The sequence below is a fragment of the Poecilia reticulata genome, chromosome 14, assembly GCF_904066995.2.
Source record: "Poecilia reticulata chromosome 14, P_reticulata-male-v2, whole genome shotgun sequence".
Classification (NCBI taxonomy): domain Eukaryota; kingdom Metazoa; phylum Chordata; class Actinopteri; order Cyprinodontiformes; family Poeciliidae; genus Poecilia; species Poecilia reticulata.
In genome coordinates this window covers 10,336,023-10,354,018 of record NC_088843.1, presented here as the reverse complement: position 1 = coordinate 10,354,018, position 17,996 = coordinate 10,336,023, and the positions used below count along the sequence as shown (strand labels likewise).

General features: G+C 39.2%; 1 protein-coding gene across 1 annotated transcript in view; it reads left to right on the top strand.

Moving 5' to 3' along the window:
* The window catches only part of lrch2 (leucine-rich repeats and calponin homology (CH) domain containing 2), a 46,438-nt gene that overhangs the window by 12,179 nt on the left and 16,263 nt on the right, over positions 1-17,996 (top strand). Inside the window, exons 5-17 of the mRNA XM_017308608.2 lie at positions 2,018-2,154; positions 2,357-2,487; positions 2,577-2,664; positions 4,546-4,642; positions 4,769-4,866; positions 4,983-5,050; positions 9,459-9,563; positions 10,409-10,477; positions 10,839-10,901; positions 11,269-11,317; positions 11,420-11,563; positions 12,579-12,629; positions 12,709-12,772. Of these exons, the coding sequence (XP_017164097.1) occupies positions 2,018-2,154; positions 2,357-2,487; positions 2,577-2,664; positions 4,546-4,642; positions 4,769-4,866; positions 4,983-5,050; positions 9,459-9,563; positions 10,409-10,477; positions 10,839-10,901; positions 11,269-11,317; positions 11,420-11,563; positions 12,579-12,629; positions 12,709-12,772 (1,164 nt within the window). The remainder of the gene's footprint in view (positions 1-2,017; positions 2,155-2,356; positions 2,488-2,576; positions 2,665-4,545; positions 4,643-4,768; positions 4,867-4,982; positions 5,051-9,458; positions 9,564-10,408; positions 10,478-10,838; positions 10,902-11,268; positions 11,318-11,419; positions 11,564-12,578; positions 12,630-12,708; positions 12,773-17,996) is intronic.

The window sequence follows — 17,996 nt, the reverse complement described above, 5'->3', positions numbered from 1 at the left end:
TTTTGGCAAGTGTGGCTGACCTCTTAGAGCCAAAAACACTTGGCTGGAAGGATTTGTTTTGTGTTTCCTGTCATGTCTGTTGTCTGTTCTTTTTTGCAATCCCGCTTTCAATTTCTAAACTTGATTAATAGTTGCGTGACCAATTAAAAATGTGATTTGTGTGACATAAGTAATAACTCAAGAGGAATGCAACTTGTTAAAATACTTTTACATTTTACGGATGAATGAGAATCTGATTGAGTGGACAGTAAATCTACTTTCTGACAGAGTTTAGTTGGAAGCGAGCTTAGTTATTTTTATAGGCAGGTTCGCTCATGAGAAGCTGTCAGAAAGTAATCAAAACCGTCATGAAATGTAAACCACTGTGAAAAGAATGTCGTCGAATCAAGCGAGATCAAACGGGTTCGGCACCTCAGTCCCCGGGACTCCTTTAAAAAACATCTTCCTGGCAGTTTCCCTAGAACCAAGACCAGTGTGAACTAAACTGTTACTGGAGTGTTGAAATAGTTTAACTGGATCCCGTATGCGTTCGTAACAAAACACAAATTTATTCCCTTTTCATGTATGTCAATTAGGGCAGTCATAAAAAGTCTAGTACTTTAAACATTCCCTGATTTTCTACACCAGGCCCTACATTGCATGAAGTCAAGTTTTATTTTCTTTTTCAACTTCTTACTGTTGAATCAACTTCTTACTGTTGAATCAGGTCTAACAAGGGCGTACGAGACACTGTTGTTTCTACAGGGAGTCGAAATGTTAATATTAGTGAAAATATGTATATCTAACAAGATCTGGCCACCATCTGTAGGTGCAGCGATGATACGGAAAGTTGATTCCAGCTTCCTACAACATGTTGAAAGTCTCAGCAGATTAGAAATAAATTTGTAGTCAAGCATTTTAAAGGTAGAGGCTACAGGACTAAATCTATGCGGTTTGATGTGACTGCAGTTCCACATATTATCCAGAAGTTTAAGGTCAACAGGACTGCAGCCACCCTCCCTGGCAATCGATTTGCTCAGCAGGGGGCCCTATCGGCTTTTTTTTAAACACCAGCTACATTCAGCAGGCAAGCCTTCTTCCACCAGCTCCATTGTGTTTGTTTTTCTTGCATTTCCTTTGTTGTTTTTTAATCTGTGTTGATCTTATTCTCTTTTTTTATTAATCAAAAATAAATTTAGATTGAATGAAGTGTTTTCAGCCAATGCTGACACAGCTGTTAGCAGACTATTATATAAAAACCCATTAAGATCGATTGCAATAAATGCATATGTTGCCTTTTAAGACCTGCATCAACTGTTTCCACTGGTTTACTTTGGTGATGCAACCTGAGACGTTGTCAGTGTTGAAATATCTACATTTGGTGAGACATAAAGATTTTTGAGAACAAACGATTTTACAGCCTATGCTTTATTAAGTTGTGAAATGCTTTCAAAACTTCTGTGTGGCTTCAGTAATTTCCCATAATGCATCATGGTAAAAGCAAAGCAGGCTCCTAAATGCCTTAGAAAAGAGAAATGAGCTTTATTAGGTTGGAGAAAGTTAGAAAATGTCCTCTAAAGAGGGTTAAATCCACTGGGGTTCATATTTAGTCAGAATTTATTTGGATAATTAATGGTCATCCTTACACTCCTTCGCGGCGGTGATTTTTGTTAAACATGAAGACTGTTAAAACTAACCACATCATTCAACTCCAAAGAGGCGGGTTTTTAGTCTAGGTTCAGGTTTTCGGCTGTTTTTCAGTTTTCTGGAAGCTTGTTCCAGATTTGTGGAGCACAGAAGCTGAATGCTGCTTCTCCATGTTTTGGTTCTGAGAGATCTGTAAGGTTGCTATGGCAACCTTTCAGCTTTATTGTGTTTTGGTGTTTCAGTGATTTATAAACAACAGGATTTTAAGCTACAGGGAGCCAGTCAGAGGACTTTTGAACTTGGTGAAATGTTGAAAAGCGGGTTCGCTACGTTCCTGTCACCTCTGTACATTCTGCTGTTTGTGTCAGGGTTTCATTTTTTTCCTTTTCAGAGCTGGCAGATCTGCCTCTCATCCGACTTGACTTCTCCTGCAATAAGATCACAGAGATTCCTCCAGCTTTCAGGAAACTCAGGCAGCTGGAGTACATCATCCTGGACAACAATCCTATGCAGTCTCCTCCTGCACAGGTGTGTCATTTCACTCCAGCGTCGCGTTTCTGCTCATATACGAAGTAAGACGGGCTTATGTTCACCTGTAAACATCTAACAAGAATGAAATGAACCTGATGCGAGAGCACCATCTAGTGGTTGAGAGGAGATCATTCTCTCTGCAGTGGGAACAGCAGGTTGACAGTGAGCTGAGCTGAGTTTTGGATTTTCTGCGTTTCAGATTTGCCTTAAGGGCAAAGTGCACATCTTCAAGTACTTGAACATCCAGGCTTGTAGGACGGACAAGAAACCAGACACCCTGGACCTCCCGACTCTCAGCAAACGATGTCTTCCACAGCCCCTCACTGACAGGCAACAACAGATTCATCATTATGTTGTGTCCAAACCTAATTAGTAGTTTATTCGTTTTAACATTTTCAATCTGCTTTGTGTATTTCCAGCATGGAAGATTTTTATCCCAGTAAGAATCATGGGCCTGACTCTGGAATTGGTAGTGACAATGGTGACAAGAGGCTGTCTACAACAGAGGTCAGAGTTCAAACACATTGAAGGGCGATGGTCATGGTTATTATTAGATAAAAACAGGAGTCCCAAACAGCTTTAAGGTTCTTTCTATTTTGTTTTTTAAGAGGCAAAAATAAATTCACATACCAATTTTCCTTCTTGTAGGAAGTCTTGAAAAACTTTTCTCATTGTCCTTTAACTTAATAATGCACAACTTCATTAATCTATCACATAAAATCAAAATAAAGTACGTTGAACTTTGTGGTTGGAACATGACAAAATGTGGGAAAAGTGCAATACATACTTTGCAAGGCACTTTAGGACTAGAGTGTTTTACTCTGATGTCAAAGGTTTGTTGTTCTCACTTGGTTTGTTATTTTCATGGTTACAATAATTAACGGAAAAACTCCAAGGCTGCGGTAGCTGAAATAACACAAGGTCTCGTCAGACAGAGCTGAAGAGAAAAACATTGTTATCTTTAAGTTGTCAATCTAGCTCTGAACTTGCTAAAACAAAACCAGCAGGCACAGAAATACTGAAGCAAAAAAAAAATGGAAGGTGGTTATTAAAATGAACCACCAGAGGGTAAAAAGGAAATAATAGAGACATCAAACGTCAATCACACAACATGCACCGTTGAAATCAGAAGTTTACATACATTATATGAAAAGACATCTGCGTTTTTTTGACGCTGTCTGACATGAAATCAGATAAAATGCTTCGTGTTTTTGATCATTTAGGATTACCAAGGATTACAATAATGAGAAGACACGTTTTTATTACTTTCTTCAAAATCAAAAATTTAAATACACTTTAAGAAATCCCAGAGAGGAACATTCTGTGGTCCGAAATGAGCCTATCAAGATGGTAAGAATGTGTGATTATCCTCAGTGAAATGAGTCCCTTACTTCTGCCAGGAAGGAGCCATTACTTCAAAACAAACATAAAAAAACCAACAGATTCATGTTTGAAAATGCACACAGGGACAAAGACCGTCATTTCTGGACAGACAGGAAGTAAAGGCTTGGGTGCAAATGTGTTTTCCAAATGGACAACGATCCAAAGCAAACAGCCAAACTAGTTGCAAAGTGGCTCAAAGGTTACAAAGTCAGTGTTATGGAACGGACATCACAAAGCCCGGATCTCAGTCCTAATGAAAAATTATGTGCAAAACTGAAATCATGTGCGACTCAAGCAAGGCGACCTACCAACATGGCCGACACCAGTTCTGTCAGGAGGAATGGGTCAAAATTCCTGCCGACTATTGTGAGAAGCTTTTATAAAAAATATTCCAAATCATACAGTTTAAGGGCAGAGGTACCAAATACTAATGAAGTGTGTTTGTATTTTGACTTTGAAGAAAGTAATAAAAATTGCCTAACAAATTCTCTCTCTCATTATTCTGGGATTTAGCAAATAGAAAAACAATATTGGTAATTCACTTAAAACTGGAAAATGTATTGATTTCACATCAGTTAGTGTGGGAAAAAAATGCATATGTGTCTTTGTATGTTGTGTCAGCAAACGTCAGGTTTCAACTGTGTATGACTGCAACGCTGCGTGGAGAAACGGCAGATGGCAGCGGAAAATATTTACTGGAATAATAAAATTGATCAGAACAGACAGGAGAGACTGGAGGGAATCAAACCACATGTAATCCACCTGTTGGTAATATTTCAGTTTGTGCGGTGGAGCAAAGGAACTGCAACATGTCAAAGGCAGCGTAGCACAGACGTCTGTTAGTGATCGATGGAGGTTAAGACAAATAAATACGTTTTATACACAAAGTAAAAAGAATCTTTACGTTGTATCATTTTCACACTAACACATGTTCTGTATTGCATCACCAGCAACAAAATAGTCATTTCTAATGAGGCTGTTTTTGTTTTTAAATGTCGTCCGCAGCCCTCAGACGACGACACCGTCAGCCTCCACTCACAGGTCTCAGAGACGGCCCGCGCCGACGCTCTGTCCCTGCTCTCCAAAATGGACTCCTGCAAAGGTTACCCAAAATAAGTATCACACATTCCCTTTGACAGCAATAGCAGAGACACGTGGGAGTTATAGAATGAAGTGCCTAAAATGTGACAGTTGTGTGACGAACGCGGATGCTTCCTCCCTCTATCAGATCAGGATCTGTATGACTTTATAGAGCCCAACCCCGACGAGGATCCTGCTCTGTTAGAGAATGACGGGCAGCAAAGCAGCCATGTGTCTTGTATAAAGGTACCTCTGTCTGTTTGTGTTTTCTTCGAGATCTTAAAAAAAAAAAAGAAGAAGAAATAAATCTAGAAATTTTGCTGTCCGGATCCTCATGCAGTGTTGCTTTGGGTGTGTTTCAGGAGCTGGAGAAAGTTTTAAACATGTCCCAACAATGTAAAGAAAAAGACAGCTGGAAGGAGGAGTCTGGGTGAGTTTGAACCCTCAACTCTCTTATTCAGCAAATGAGCACACATCACTTTTACGTGAAAACTGCTGGGGCTCTCTGGAAACAATAAATGCCTAAAACATCAGTGACTCACTGTCTGTGGACGCAGGCTTACAGGACGGCACGACATCTGTTCTTTTTTTTTATCTTTATTACTCATTCAAACTTCACATATAGTGATGTGAAGAAGAAAAAAATACATGTTTTAACAGAAAAAAATAAAAAATAGGTGTGGCCTGAATTTTTTTAGTCATCCTGAGTCAGAACTCATTTTAGTTACTTATGCAAGCCTGTTGGGGTATGGCTACCAAACCTTTCCACATTTTTCCATACTTTTCTATGCAAATTAGTGCATACTTGGTCATACATGAAATTCAGCATCTGTGTGTAAAGTTTGGCTGCGGTATGTGCTAGACTTTAATCTAAACTTTAACACTCTATACCTACAGCTGCAGGAGTATTTACCAGATTTTCAGCTTCTGCTTTCTACAGCCTTGTTTTTCGTATCCATGTTCCTAATATTTCCCAACAAACCTCTAAATCCTTCACAAACCATCTGCATACATACTGAGATGAACTGCAGCAGCGTTGGATTTTATTCTTTATTTAGCCTAGGAAATGTAGATAAAATAAACTTTTCTCCTTTTTAGTACTCTTCTCATAATATTTAAAACCACTAAAGAACTTCCTGCTGGTCTGCTTCACAGAATCCCAATAAAATTCTTGAAAGTTTGGGATTATTACATAACAACAGTGAAAAAGTTCACTGTGAATTGCAGCACCATTACAAGGAAAAACCCAGCATGTACAGATGCTGTGCAGCTGTTGTTTTGACATGCTGTAAACATTAGTGACTAATATATATGACTCTAAATCTGGAGTTTGATTCTGTTCTTTCCTGTTTTGATAAAAGTCAGATAACTTTGTCCATGTAAACAGTATGAACAAAGGGCTACATGAGTTGAAACAGGCAAAGGACTGCAGGGAAGTTATTAAGCCCAACCTGATGAAAGGAAGCAGCAGATCAGAAAGGAATAAACATAATTTTTACTCACATGATATCTAAATGTCAAAACCTCTTAGAGGCTTACTAAAGGAGACGAATTATGCTCTTCTGTTATTTCAAGATCTACAAGAAGTCGGGCAAAGGACGAAACTCTGAATAGACGCTGTATGATGAATCTAAACAACACACGGCCAAATGCAGAGCAAAACTGAGAGTGTTCCAGTAAAACACCGGAGTGTGATCCGGCCATTGCATCCAGGTCACTGGCCAAAACAGAAGCACATGTAGACTTTATTAGGAAATTCATTTACATAAACTGGTTTTAAAGCATCCGCAAAAATCAAGTCACCGTCATGTGTTGTGTCTGCAAAGTATTCCATGGCAGAAAGCAGGAAAATTAAACGTGTTGGCTGAAGTTCAGAAAACGATATTAAAAACAGAAATAAAATTGTTTGAACTTGAACTTAAGCTTTGAATCGCCATGCTGCCCCGAGCTGGGATGCGTTGGGATGTCTGCGTTCGTACACAAGACAGAGGGACTTCAGCTCCGGTAACCTTTCTGGGAGGGCCTTTTAAATTAAAGTAAGAAGAAGAAAACGTGAAACCGCTTTCTGCACGTTGCAGCACGACCTCTGCTAAGGGTTCAACTACAGGACAAACCCATTACATTTGGCAGAAAATGCTTCTAATGATGCATCATCAGTAATCAACTGGTGAGCAGCCAGTTATTGTTAATTTTACAGAAATCATATTATTTTCAAAACTGCTTAGCAGATTGTCTGCTAAGTAGTTTTTCATAAAACAGGTGTAAAACAGGACCTAAATGTTACCAGTCACTAGAATAAAAATGATATTAGAAAAATGAGAGAGAGAACTTTACAGCACTCCTCAGATTCAGAACTTTACATATGTAGAGAAGACAATGCCTGGGTAGCGTCAGCACATCTTATAATCTCATTAAATCTAATTATATGTGATAAATCTCAAATCTATCACAAGTTTGTCTTTCTGAAGGGAACAGTTTCTTTGTGTGGGAGCCTAAACTGTGCACTTCATGAAAGGAACGAGAGGAAACTACTGTGACGATATTAGCTCTAAATTCAGTGATTATATTGGATCTAGTCGCTAAAAGAATCAGTAATTAAACTATTAGTCACACCAAGAATGCTGGAGAATGAATGTTTACGTTTTATTCAGCTAATAAAATTTTAACCTTATCAAAAAATCTCTCTCTGAATTATCTTTGGCGAAGGTTTTCAAAAGAATTCGCCTGGGGAGGAGGGCCTCCGTGGTCTCGACATGGGCGTTGACGGATTCGATTGTTAGGCAGTTCCTCTTTTTGAGAACGTAGTTGGACGTAATCCAGAAACCGTCCTTCTGTGAATAAAAACACCCAGCTGCATTGAAGACAAGAGGGTCGAACTCGCTCGTTAACTCAGCTGGACGTGCTTCTCATTGGTGCGTCTCATCTGGACGGAGCCAAAATGTCCATCCCTGTTTCTCTCTTCACTATCTCACGTTCCTCTCCGCCGCACGCAGACTCAACTTCCAGAAGTCAGAGAGAGTTTGTGACACATCTGCCTTTGTTAACCGTGAGGAACAACAGAGCGCATTTTGTTTCAGAGAGCTTGTGTTTACGGTTTGAGAGGACAGGTACTTCTCAACACACCAGATAAGAAAACCAGTCTGGAGCCATGAAGAGCTTAACTCTTGTATTCATATGCTCTTTAATTCCAGTGAAAAGGTGTTAAAGATTTTATTATGACAACTTAATAATCTTTGCAATCTCAAGAGTCCATCAAACCTCGGAGGCATTCGCAGAACAGTTGGGATTCAAACTGAGATAAACCAAACACAGCCGGACCCTGTAAGCTCTTTAAAAAGGGTTTTAGTTCAGTGTTTTCTGCCTCTGTCAGTGTCGGGAGGAGTTTATATCTGAAGGCATCGGCCAGAAATTCAAAGCTCAGGCAAAGATGGGTCCTTCAAATTGACAATAACTCTAAAAATACAGCCATGTTAGCTGCAAAGTGGTTTATGGAGTGACCATCACAAATCTCAACATCTCATCTAGAAAATTAGTGATGAAATCTGAAGAGGTGTTTGTGATCAAGTTGACCTGCTAATCTGACTCAGTTACACCAGCTCTGTTTTAGGAATGGACCAAAATCCCAGCAAACTGCTGTGAGAAGCTTGTGGAAGAAAACACAAGAAAGTTTGACCCAAGTTGTATAATTCAAAAGGGGTTTATATCAAATACCAAGAAAATGTTTGGCCTTTCATTATTCTCACACTTGACAAGAAGAAATATATATTTTTTAATTCTAAAAAACTAACCCAAGACCCTAAAAGTTTAGTCAAATTTGTATACATTGAATGTAAATATCAGGTTTTAACTCTACCTCTGTCTTAAACACTAATCCAAACTAGTGTCACCACAAATGTCTTCTCTGAGCAGTTGACTGATACAAAAGGGAAGTTTCTGCCTCCAGTTTGGTTGGGAAAATGGTTTTCCACTTGACCTTGTTGGATCAGGGAGCGTTCCTCTGTCACTCAAAGTTTGATTTTCAGATTGAATTAACTCCGGTAGTTTTCTGGTGTTATTTTTGGATGTTTCGTTCAGATCATCTGATTTCAAAGTTGTGGACAGAAGCGATATTTTGAATTTTTCGGCATTCAAAAGCAAATTTAGTTGCTCAAGATGAATCCACACTGCGTCAAAAGCAACATGTAGAAACTGAAATGCTTGTGCAATCGAGCTGACAGCATGAAAGTGGAGGGAGGGATTTTTATTGCTTTTTCATTTGCTTAAATATGGCTTAAAGCAAGACAGCCTTGCTTTCTTTATATTTTGGCCCTTTGTCTGCTGCACCAGGGTGGAGTAATGGGAATAAACAGAACCAGGCAACTGTAGCTATGCATTGTTTTTTTAAAACATGTTTATTCTTGCTCTCTCTTGATGTTTATATATACTGCAGTAGTTTCAGACGCATGAGCGTTTACTCAAATAAACTTAAACAAAACCCAGATCATAAGGATTAACGCTTTCAATCCCAGGTCAGTTATCTAGTGGCCTTGAAGGTGTCTTCTCATTTGATCGTCTGGTTCAGACATAGATTGCACGCTCCAGCTTCTGCAGCTGCCAAGTTTAATTTAATGTGGCGGTTTGGCTTCCTTTATGTAAACACAACCCCACCTATTGCTGATATTAACAAATGCAACCTGCTGCGAGGCAGTCATGTGAAGTCCTTCTGTCTTATGAAACCATACATTAGATGGATAAACACAGAATGAGTTCATTTAATTATAATTCAGGTCCAGAATTGCGTGTTTTTTAAAGTTTGCAATAAAGACTTTAATGTAAACTCGAAGCTCATCTTTTCACAGTTCTGATAAGGACCAGCTTGCTGAGGAAGAGGATGATGAGCTGAAAGAAGTGCTGGATCTGAGGAAGATCGCTGTGCAGCTTCTGCAGCAGGAACAGCAGAACAGGTGGGTGGGAGTCGCCGTGACGACACACATGGCAGATCTTCATCTTTTTTTGTAATCCTACATTTCTACTCTTTTCCTCGCTCCTCGCTCTACTTTATGTTGCAAGCAGGTGCGTATAGATGAGGTTGAGGTTGTAGCACAAGGGTGGTAAAGAATATTTTTCTCTCTTGAACCTTTTAAAGGGGGAGTATTGTGTGTTTTCCATTCTCATTGTGCCATTTTATGGCATAATCAAGTAGCTATGTTTTCTTCAGTTATCAAAATGTTACATAAATTTTACTTTCTGATTTAATGCCCTCAAATTAGGCCTCTGTCTCTTTAAAAACTCCTTCGCTTTCAGAAACTCCAATTTTTAGCCTAAGTTAGAGTTAACAGGAGGATGGATGGACCTAAACGTTAGAAGCGTCAAAATAGTTAAGGAAAAATCTGCTCACAGAAATACATTTGTGTTTACAGACTATCCATTCTGACTGAACTTCTGTTATTTAACAAAGAACAAAATGAGCATAAATCTCAGAGTTCAGATGTTTGCAGAGATACCGTCTAAGAATATTCAAAACGATGTTTCACATCTGTTTCATGCAAAGAAATGTATTTATTTCTATTGCTCTATCACAAGAAGTAACTTTTAAGAAATCCATTAAAGTGTGCTTGTATCAAGCCAAAGTGTTTTGGTGTCATTCTGTCTCTGATCACTCTGGCCGATATTTCCCCTCGTTTCCCCAAACATTGCTGCATTATTTCTATCTCCTTCGTTTGTCTCGTCAAATGTAATCTCCCTCTTCCTACTTCTGATGATCCTCTACTTCTCTCTTCCTTCTACTTTGGCTTGTGTGATGTCTTAGACGACGGTCCTTAATTTGCAGAGCAGAGAGTCTGATCCACCGGCGGAGGGTGACTGGCAGGGCGCACAGGTACGCAGGTTATTCCCTCTTGATCATTCACAGCCGGTTTGCATGTCACTCTTGCCAAGGAGTGTCTCCTCGCGGCGGTTGTATCTGAGTTGTTGTGATGTGAATCAGTGCCATTGTTAAAAGAAACATAAAACACAAAGGGGGCATTATCACTTTCACTCTTTAGGTGCTGTCCCATGTTGCTCAAGTTTCCAGCGAATATCCGACAGTGTGTATTTTAAGCCATTTGGAAAAGTATTGTGTCATTGCCAATGAATTACTGGATTTGCATCGTTTCATAAGAGCGCGCCTGTTTTACCAGTTTACTTGCGAAGTAAACTGGTATAAGTTTAAGTATGCATGCGCTTGTTTTTCTCTGCAGGTTTCTGAGCCACTCAGGGAGCTCCAGCAGCAAACCGAGGCCCCCACCTCAGGCTGCAAGAAGGTACGAGTCACAGTTGGCCAGAAAAGCCACAAATCCACCGAGTGAAGTTTACTCACCTTAAAGGGTAGCAGCTGATTTTATCCAACCAAAAAGAGATAAAAATGAATAAAATATTACAAGAAAAGACTAAATAAATGCAACATCGAATGAACACAAGCTGAAATTGACTCAGACTTGATTCAAGGTTGATCACACAACTAATCTGCACAATATTGATGTTTTAATTTCCTCTCAAAGCCTCGATCCGGTTAATCTGTTACGCCTCCTGTGACGCTAAAAATTAGGCAAATAACACACAATGTTTTCTATTCTGTTGGATGAGTGAAAAGGTTTTTGTTTAATGTTATTCGTACTGTTTTTTTTTCAGTGCCTCTCTGGATGAAGGAAGTAGCGGCACTTCAGTGCTGAGTGGGCAGGTACAGAGAGATCTTACGCACAATTATACCAAAATTCATGCACTTCTGTCTGTTTTGGTCTGACAGCGGGAGTGGTTTAAATGTTAACTTTGTGTGTTTCAGCCTTCCTCCTCCTGCTCCTTTGATGGGAGCTTGAAATCAGAACAGTCAGACTGCGATCCAAAGTGGCCCGAAATTCCTCCCGTCCTCAACCAGAACGAAGATCGAACAAGGCGGAACAAGTACCTGAGGAAGGACTACCTGAAGGTGTGGCCATGCAACAGCATCCAGTTACCTACGCCTGTCTTTGCAAGGCCGGCTGAATCTTTCTAGTATTTTGTCACGGTCGTGTGATTTCAGTCGCTGTGGTTAATTAATTAATGTGCATCTTCTCAACAGTGCGCTGTCATGTAGTGGTTACAGCATCTCTTCCCATCTAGTAACAAAAGCATGCAAAGATGTCAAATATTAGATTATTTTTGTGTACTAGCGGAAAATCACATGGACAATTTTAGGGCAAGCCAACCTTTAGCTTGAATATTTAGTATTTATTTAAAAAGTGCAATCTCTGGAGAGTGATGTTTATGTTTTCTGCCAATCGGAGTTGGAAAAAGGATTTGTATTTACAGTTTTTATTCGCTCTCATTGTCTAAAAGTCACATCTTTGTGACCCTCCTGTTTTTTCTATCCTCCATTCTAACTTTATACTTTTCCGTATTTCATTCCTTCTTTTATTTATTTCCTTAATCGCTTTTTTTTCATCGTGACTTTATTTCCTCTTTTGTCCTTTGTTGTCTCTCTTCGTTCCTTCTTTCATTTTTTTCTTTAATGCTTCCATTCCCATTTCTTTCTACTTTTTTCTTGATTTCTTCCTCTCTAATGTTTTTTTATTTCCCTGTGTTCTTGTTTTATTATTTCCTAGAAATATAAAAAATGGTCCTTCTAAGTGTTTCTGCAGCACAGATCCGAAGCATAAGTCCAAATCAACACAGAAATATTTCGCCAGAATCAAAGTCAAACTTATCAGGCTATTGAAAACAAGAGTGAGGAAAGGAGATCAAAAGATTAGATAATCTAAAAACACTGTGCAAAGACAAATAATTGTGGATTTTTTTTTACTTTACCACATAAATATCCTCATATTAAAGGTCATAATTTTCTATTGTGGGAAATGTTGTTACTGCAATAAAACATATGTCTCCTCCTGTGCATGTCAAATACAGTTGTGATAAAAAAGAAAATACAAAAACAAATCATAAAAATGTTTTGCTTTTCTTGACAGTACAAGTGTCAGAGCGCTCGTAAAAATTCCAGCGGTAATGAAGACTGTGAGGTGGGTTTGGTTGTCTGGTGTGCTCACATCCCACCTAATGCTTATCTATTCTGAGTCCAACTAACGTCTGTGTCCTTAGGAGGGTTTGCGCAACGCTGATTTCAGCACCACGTTGACGGTGTTTGGACTCAAACCAAGATCAGGTAATATAAAAGTGCTAAGCTCCTGCTGTGTTTAGCTTCTGCCTCAATTTTCCTTCTTTTTCCGTTTTTACTGCACTTGCAACTCTGTTGGGTTTATAATTCTATTATAAATCCAACAGGGCGAGGAGAGTTTAAAAACTAGATGAGGAATCTAGTACGTAAAATTGGTGTCCAGTCTGACTGAGCTTGAGCTATTTTGCAAAGAGCAGTGTGCAAAATCTTGTCTCTGAATATGCAAATCTAAAAACAAAAAAGTGCACAAAGTAGATTTAAGTGGTTGAACTGAATTTTATTTAATGTCTGACACAGATGCAGGCACTTTTCACATGTTGAAATTTTTGAAAACTGTAACTGTCAGTTACAATTTATTTTGGTTAAAAAATAAATAAATAAAATAAATCCAATGAAATAGTTTGTGGCTCTAACATAACATTTGAATTTATGTGGTATGCATTTTGTAATAAATCACACCCTGCAAAGATTAATGGGAAATGTAAAAGCAAACAGCTTTAGTTATCATCTGTAGAGATCAACGTTTGAACAATAAGTGCAGAGTGAAAGTGTCAAAGCACAGACTCGGGTTTGTTTCATTTTTACCTGAAGCAAAAATGAGGCGGCATTTCTCTGGAAGTGGGAAGGGTTTTCTGTGGAATCACTGCAGACTATTTTTTTTATTTTGCTCCTTCTCTCAATATCAGATTACAAATACATCCTATCTTTACTGCTTTTGTGAGTCATACAGTAGTACAAGTGCATTAGCAAATATTTGTTCCTCTTATTTGTACAAGCAGACATATTACCACAGAAAAGCTTCAAAAACTCTTAAATCACAACACAAACCTCTGCAGACAACCACAGCTGACATCTACACTTGAAGTGGTGACAATTCAGGAACAGCGATTGCATCATTTAGTTTGTTTCTGCTGTGAAACTGTTTAACCCTTGTGTTTACAAATGGGCTCCAACCGACTCCACACACGTAAAACTTGTATCATTTGCCACAGTCCTCACATGCACAAGCTTTAAAGTCACAGTATTTAGGTGAATGTTTTGACATTCACCTAAATACCACGTACATGAATCAAAAGTGGCACTTCCTGTCTTTTCCAAAACATACAGGAAGGATTTATTTTGGAGCTCAGGAGCTCTTTAAACTGTCATCAGAGAATCTCGCACTTCAACTGATTAATTTGTGGTCCTGTTCTACTTCACTTGTGAGCTTCTCCATTACGGTCTGTTCCTCAGTATTGTGCCTGTGTCTTTGGGATCACGTAGCATTTGCGTACGACTCTCCAATGACGTTTGCAGCGACCCTCAGCAAGCAAGAACCTAGAGGTTCAAATGAACCCAGATATTTCATTTTGTCTTATTACTGGCCCAAACATAATGAAACAAAAAATTCAGGTCAGCTGATTATTTTGCTGCACATATAAATCTATCTATCTATCTATCTATCTATCTATCTATCTATCTATCTATCTATCTATATATATATATATATATATATATATATATATATATATATATATATATATATATATATATATATATATATATATATATATGTGAAACCTTTTGTATTTAGGTAATGCAGTCAGAAGATGCAGTCAATATGCACGAGTGAACTTTATTTAAAAAGAAAATCCAAGCAAAGAAAAACTGCAGATGTAGATCCGGTGTTTCACACTGCAGCTCTGACAGAACGCTGACCGGAGCTGAACCGTTTCTCTTTTGCCATTTTTCAGGGACACGTGCTGCTTGCAGAGCTTCTAACTCTAGTTTGAGGAGTAAATGTGTTAGCCTGTTTCTTTTAGGAAGCTCAAGACACATTGTTTATTAATAAAAGTTTTATTTATCCCAAAACATATTTCCTCACCTCCTAGACACCATCTGGGACGCAACAAATGGGGGCTCGTCCGGGATCCTTGAATGAGAAAATTATTAGCTTTAGCTATGGTTTGTGAAGGGCTAAATAGTCCAGTTTTCGCAACTTTGTTTCCAAAGGATTTTAGCATTATAGTGTAACTGAGCTGGAAACCACAGCTGCTGAACATTTGTTGTCTGAAGATGATGTTTCTTTGCCTGATGTCGGGGAAACATCTAGAGTTGCTGTAGAGGGTGGAGGTCAGTCGGTGGCGGGCTGAGAGTCAAACTCCTGAGAGAGCAGGATAAACTGATTACTTTGCCACTTTACCATCTGTTCTCTGTGGAGTCATCAGTGATTCCTCGGATAAATGCACGGTTAGTTAAAGTTAGCCAGATTGGACCTTATTTTAGTGATCCGTGAGGCAGAAGTTGCTAGATATTTGAACATTTCCGAACAAATAGTAACTGCATTGAACTGGCCACAGGATTTGTGGGTTTGCACTTTTACAATGTAAACTCACAGGAAAGGCTCAGAAATCTTGTGCCTCGCTATCTATTAGGAATATTGTGCAGCAAATTGAAAGCTGCTATTTTGGGTTGGTACCAGATCCTTGCAGGCAGCGTTTCTGCCACTTAAGTAGGGACCAACGGCAAACCATGTTGAAAGAAACTTGCATTTTGACGCTGGTTGTCATCATGTCAAGATAAGGATGCTGATCCCCGCCTGCAGTTGATGTTATTGGACCATTTAATAATTGCATGTCTGGATGAATTGGCAAAAAGGAGCCACTTCCAAAGAAGCTGCGATTCTTGCAGATGAGTTTGACCTGACTCATGAAATTACCCTGAGTAGTCATGATTTCACTGCTCATCCATATAAAGTTAGCAGTGAGATGGTTTCTTCTTCTGAGGAAACATATTTCTTGAGTGTAAAACCAGATAATTTCACAGGTTCTAATGGGAACAGAACAGTGAGCAAACTGGATGATGGTTTCAAAGAGCTTGTTTTTGAAGGGCTGATTTCTCTCACAGGATCCGCACTTGACTCATGTACTGCGGGACTATGGGAGTTTCCAGTCCCTAATCATGTGCAGCGTGTTGCACTTCAGTGGCAACATGCTAGTGAGTTTCACATGCAACTGTGAGATGGGCAGGTAGGAAGGAGCCATGTGCCTGCTTCCCTCCATCGCCGTCATGTACAGACACGGTTAGTTTCTGGAATATTTCCCACGTCTTTCCCTTTTGATGATGTCCATTTAGGGCGATGATATGATGAGAGGTACGATTTATAGAGATGGACAAGTTAGAACAAACTGTTCCTGATCGGATTCCTGTCTGTGCGGTGACAGGATCTCAGGCATTTGAAAAATCCTCCAGTGTTGACCTGTCTGAGTCTCTGCTTACTCCTGTTGTGGAGATAAAATATCTGTTAGCTCTGAGCGAGACGTGTGGAAAAAGCAAAGAAGAGGAAGGTGAGCACGTCTGCTGTGACCCCTGGTTTCAGTTCTGCCAAGCTTGTTTTTGGACACATATTGCATGAACCCCTTAAAGTGTTAAATAAGATCCAATCATGTTGGTGCTTCTGACTTGGCTTCCAGGTTGCAAAGAGCTACTTTTGCTAGGATGGCAGGATTTCCTACTTTACAATATGTTATTAACTTTTCTGGTCTATCTTTTAGAAAAGTGTCAGATAAAGACCATGTCGCCTCTATAACGAAACAAACTTATTTCAGAGAAGGCATTTGTTTGTTGATTTTACGCTAGTAAATGTGCTAACCTGCTTCTTTCAAGAAGCTCAAGACACATTATTTGTTAATAAGCGTTTTTATTTGTGCTACATCCTGTCTGCCTTTTTATTCATCCCGGAGCAACATTCATTATTACATTTCCGGGCAGAACAGCTGGTTTCAGACTTGCCTGGATTTCTACAAGCCTTCATCTGAATGTCTCAGACCTCTTCCTTACATGGATTAATCACACCGAGTAGTCATCAGCCAGCTGCTCTCCCTCTTTTGCAACTGGCTCTTGGATCTGAACCAGATTGTGATTTAGTGACTCGTAGGGAGTCCCAGGGATGTTGCTTAAATCCTTCTGGGCTAAGATAACCGATTGATACCTCAAATTTGCAATCCATGCATTCAGACTGTTTTACTTCTACTGAAGAACTTAAAGGTGCGTTCACACCAAAAGTGTTTTGAGCATCAGGTGCATCTGCTTTACATTCAAAGTCTATGTGGAGCATTGAATGCGTCGAACGCTCTTTACGCACCAAACGCTCGAAGGCTTGTACCAAAACTGTACAAGCCTTCGATGTGCCTCCACATAGACTCTCAATGTAAACCAGACGCGCCTGACGCTCGGAACGGTTCAAATCGCGCTGCGCTAGACGCTCGAAACGCGTTTGGTGTGAACACATCATAAGATTACAGTGACCCACATACTTTTCTAAGCTTTTGATTCAGTAGCACAGAAAAATAATAATGAAAGATCTAACTAACCTATCTTTTCCTAATGCTGCAACAAAAGAGTTCTTAATGGAGGCTTTTGGAGGACGTATCAGGTTTTTCATACCCCAGCAGGGGCAGATGTTCTGAAAGGAAAGGGTTTAAAGAACTTCTTGACTGAAGATAAATATAGGCCCCACTTTTCTCAACCTCTGGCTTGATGGAGGACTTCAGCTTTCTTGGATGGAAGGAATGCAGCATGAACTCTGTCTTTACCTTTTACTTAATTAGATTACTTAAACTTTCTTGATGTCTGACCTGGGGGTTTAGCCACAGCGGGAGAGGAGTCAACACATATTGCATGAACCCCTTAAAGTGTTAAATAAGATCCAATCATGTTGGTGCTTCTGACTTGGCTTCCAGGTTGCAAAGAGCTACTTTTGCTAGGATGGCAGGATTTCATACTTTACAATATGTCATTAACTTTTCTGGTCCATCTTTTAGAAAAGTGTCAGATACAGACCATGTCACCTCTAGCAGCATCTTCTTTTGACCGGCTGTGATCTCTGTTTTCCTCTGCTGTTTGACTCATTTCTATCTAAACTTTTTGCTTGAATAAAAATAAATCTGCTGAGGGAATATTTTTGGCTGTATTTATTGATTGGGATCATCTTGAATTTCCCTCATTTTCTGTTGGATTTGAAGGACCCGAGTCATTGAAACCTTCTGCAGATGTTGCTTTGTGTTTCCCCATGCAAAAATAACAAACATTAAAATCCACCAAAGTCTGAATTAACTTGTCTGCAATCAAGGAAAACCAGAAATTGATTTCATCTGGGAAATGCCTGATGTATGGATTTAACTCTAACTATTGAGCAAATCCTACCAGTTTTTAAACTTTATAAATGTTCCAG